The 4,331-nt window shown below is 27.2% G+C and overlaps 1 protein-coding gene across 1 annotated transcript; it reads right to left on the reverse strand.

The window, feature by feature from the left end:
- Positions 1–3,812: 3,812 nt before the first annotated feature.
- Positions 3,813–4,331, reverse strand: LOTGIDRAFT_163247 (hypothetical protein; the record flags this gene model as incomplete). The annotated part of the gene is made up of 1 exon (XM_009059306.1): positions 3,813–4,331. One exon carries the CDS (start codon positions 4,329–4,331, stop codon positions 3,813–3,815), a length of 519 nt encoding a protein of 172 aa, XP_009057554.1.

The raw sequence follows: 4,331 nt of genomic DNA on the forward strand, positions 1-4,331 counted from the left end.
TATTTAATTTACATGATAAGATAGTAAGGCAAAAAATAGACCTTAAACAACTAATAGATAATATTAATCCAGGCATAAGTGATAATAAATTAGCTGCATTAGAAACTAAACTTAATGATAATAGTGAAATAGTCGCCATTCAAAAACAATTACTCAATCTAGTAGATAAAACTCAGTTGCAATCTTTAACTTCATTAATATCTAATTTAGGTGATAAGATAGTAAAACCAAAAATAAATCTAAACAACTAATAAGAATAAGTGAAGATAAATGTCAACAGGAATTACAAAAAGAACTAACAAATACCAAAAACAACACATAGAAAATATTGATATTAAAAAATATAGTCACATTAGAAAACAAATTCAAGGAAAATAAAAAATCATACTATTTCAATCTTCCATTTAAAAATATTAGTAGAAAACATGTTTCTATTACTGATAATATTGATAAATCAAAAGATCATGAATATAAAAAATATGGATTTACAGCAACCGTTAAAGGATATTCTGTTCAAGATTTTATGTTATTTTTAATGAAGATTATTCATCATATTTTATTTTCCGAGGAATACTTCAAATTGGAATTACTTTTCTTATGCAGGTAAAAGTTGATTCAATATTCTTCGCACAAAAATCAGAATCATATAATCAATTTAATGCTCGTAAAATTCTTCAGTTTATCAATGGTAGAGAACATGTAGGAACTAAAGAATTTGAAATTAACGATGAAAACACCAAGGTTTATCACTTATATGAAATTAAAACAAATGGAAAATATATAGATAGGATTAGAATGTTAATTTTACCAGATAAAGAAGCTGAAGTATTTGGATTGGGTGAATTTGATATGATATTGGAAACACAAACTCCTCCAACAATAAATATTATTAGAAATACAGAACCACAAAAAGCAGATTCAATCAGTTATGAGTTTTTACGAACATCAACAGACTTTGAATATGTAAAACTATATTTTGTTAATACTGATTTATTTACCTCAATTGATATTCATAAAAGTCAACAAGATAACAAATTTATAATATTTTCATCAATAATTGAAAGTGAAAAAGGGACTGGCATATATTCTTTATTCATGTATGATAAAAATCAATATCAAAAACCAAAATTTTCAGCTCATCTGAATAAGATTAATGATTCGAAAGAAGAAACAAGAAAAAACATCTATAGTATCTGTAGAGGTTACTATTCTTAAACCTATGATAATCTTTCCTAACGGAGAGTTTGAGACTGAGATGGATAACATCTTTTAAGTTATCAGAAATTCACTTAATTTAATGTCTTAAAAATGGAACTCGAAAGTAGACAACAATACATGATAGACAAACAAAACGAGTTAAAAGTAAAACTAGAACAATATAATAAATGTAAGAAAAGATGGATTAAAGTTGATTCTGTTTTCAAAATACTGAGTGTAGTTCTAACAGTAGGAACAATAGTTTCAACGGCTGTAACTGGTGGATTGATGGTTCCACTACTTATCCCAACTTTATTAGCAACAATTACTGCTATTCAAACTTAATCTTGTGGGTTGATTGCTATAGGTTATACATCAAAACAGAAATCTTATTACGAAAGATCAAGAGAAGATAAGAACATAACCGTTGAAGAATTGGAAAAAGTCAAAGAAATTCTAGATAAATTTGAGATGGAAATATAAGCAATAAAAGTTAAAAAAGAAACTTAAAAAAAAAGATAATTAAAAAACATATATAAAAAGGAATAAATCGATCGAACTTAATGATGATGAAACAATCATAGAAAACGTGCTATTTTCAAATATTATCAAGATTATTTCTGACAAATTTCCGACAATTCTGGTTTTAATACCAAAACTTTTCATAATATCTTTAGAAATATGGAAGAAAAATCCGACGCTTCTGATTGGTACTTTACAGGAAAAATAATTTTACTTAAAGACAATTTTAAAGAAATTAAAAGATCAAAAGTTGGAAGAGGAACTGAACTACTCAAAAAAAATAAATGAATGTAAAGGTGAAAATTGCTACATACCAACAGATGGTAATTGTTTTATCAAATGTGTAAATTATGTTTTAAACAAAGATTTAACAATTCAATTTCAAACTTTCATCAATGGTTTCTCAAAAGCAAAAAGAAAAGGAGTAATGACGTGTGCTAGAATAAACGAATTCAATAAGAAATGTGATACTTCATTTCAAATTTACAATCCCCAAAATATACATTTATTCCCGATTATATCCAATCGGTACAGTGAATGTTGGAATACTGTAAATAATCTGACGTTTGTGTTTATTGAAAAATCCACCGTTTATTAAATTACAGTGAATATTAATGACGACAATATCATTCTCGATATTAGCTTTATGTGGCGCTAAAGTGGATTGTGTGTATATTTGTTTATCAAATCCTAATAAAGTATTCAAAGAATTTTCTACGTTGAAATCAACTTGACTCTTATTTCTCAATATCAATTTTATTTTGTTCAGATTCAAATTACCTTCGAATTCAATATTGTTTTAACCATTTGCACTTCCTCCATATTCAGAAAGATATTCGTTTATGGCAACATATTCATAGCTTCCTGGTAGTAGTAAACTTATGGTTTTGAATGTAGCTCGATGATCTGTTGATATTTTCAATTGGTTATTATTTTCGTTGATATTTCTAATGGAATTGTAGACAGAAATATTTTAATCCCAATTCATATTCTTCATTGCGATCGAGTTCATACTCATAATCTAGAGACAATTTAATGTCTGATTTATTTGAGGATATAACGAATAATTGTTCTTTATTTGTCATTTTCCAATGACTATTTTTATTGGATAATTTTATCAATCACGCTTTTATAATAATTTTTATCTATAATACTTTTCTCTAGGAGTCTTTTTAATATACAATTTACTTCATTATATTGTCTGTCTGAACGATGACTTTCTTTCATTGCTGCTAATATTATTTCTAATCTATTAAGCAATTCTTCGTTATTATCTGGTAAAAAGTAACTCCTTCACCAGATACCAGATTTTCGAATTCGTCTATTTATTGTTTTATTGGATTGTCTTCACTTATTCATCATCTTGATTAATAGCTCTTATATATTGATCATCTTCTTTTAATCTTCTTGTTTCGGGTCCCGTCTTTCTTATCGTATGTAAGATTTTGTGTATTCTACTAAATCCTTGTAATCGACAATATCAACATCCCCTCCATTCATTAAATCTATTAATCCTTCTGTTACTGTAAAACTTTTTTGTATCGATTTTGAATATTGGTGAATTTCCACTAATTCTTATTCTAAATCCATTAAACAATAACCCTTCATTATCAATAATTGGTGTAATACTCCCAGGTCGGGGTTTGAAAAAAGAAGATTTATATCATCTAATGACCTAATTATAATACCACCATATTCAATCGGTTTGTGGTGATCTTTATGAGGTGAAGGTTCTATATGAGGCGTGTCTAATTTCTTTTTAATATCCTCTTGACTTTTTAATATTGGTTGAAATAGAGTTTGTAGATTTTCTGTTAACCCAAGTTGTTGTAATCTGTTGTTTTCAACTTGGGTCTTTATTTTATTCTTAGCTTTGATATATAGTCTATTTTTTTTTTAAATATTCCAATCACCAATTTTTAAAGAAATAAAAATAACATTAATATATCTGTCATAACTCTTTCTAGTATTAACGAATATATATCCATGATCATCTGGGTTTCTCCATTGTGCTTTACAATCCTTTTTAATAAATGTATCTCTATCCATTCCGTGATTAATTGACTGAGTAATTTGAGATAAATCTTTGTCATTCAATTCGAATAATAAAAAACAATTTGCATTTTTTCTAATGAACATTGCATCCATTCCGTAGAAAGATTGGGATTGGTATATGCAGTGACAGTTGTGATGTCTTCTTTCGTGAAGAATTCTTGAACAGCTTGATTTCTTTGTGCTACACAGTCGTCAAACACTATTAAGTTCTTTCGCTCACTATCAATTTTAGATAAATCTAAATCATTAACATTTTTCGTAAGAAAAACTTTTATGTCTGTTGGATGGAAAGATGGATTCTTTTCTTTTATATATGTATTTAAGATATCTTTTATTTCCACTATCTCATCGTTGGCTTCATAATATTTAAATATGTCTTGAACGTCTTTCTTTGGTATATATTCTAAAGCTTTGAGGAATTGATAATATAATTGCTGTGGTGTAGTTGTGTAGATATATAATGAATCGAAATCTAACAGTTTTGGTGAGCTTCCACAAATACACATAAGCATTGGGTTACTAGGAAATATTTCTGAATTATTAAATTTCTTTCCCAT

This window comes from Lottia gigantea (assembly GCF_000327385.1).
Source record: "Lottia gigantea unplaced genomic scaffold LOTGIsca_38, whole genome shotgun sequence".
Classification (NCBI taxonomy): Eukaryota; Metazoa; Mollusca; class Gastropoda; family Lottiidae; genus Lottia; species Lottia gigantea.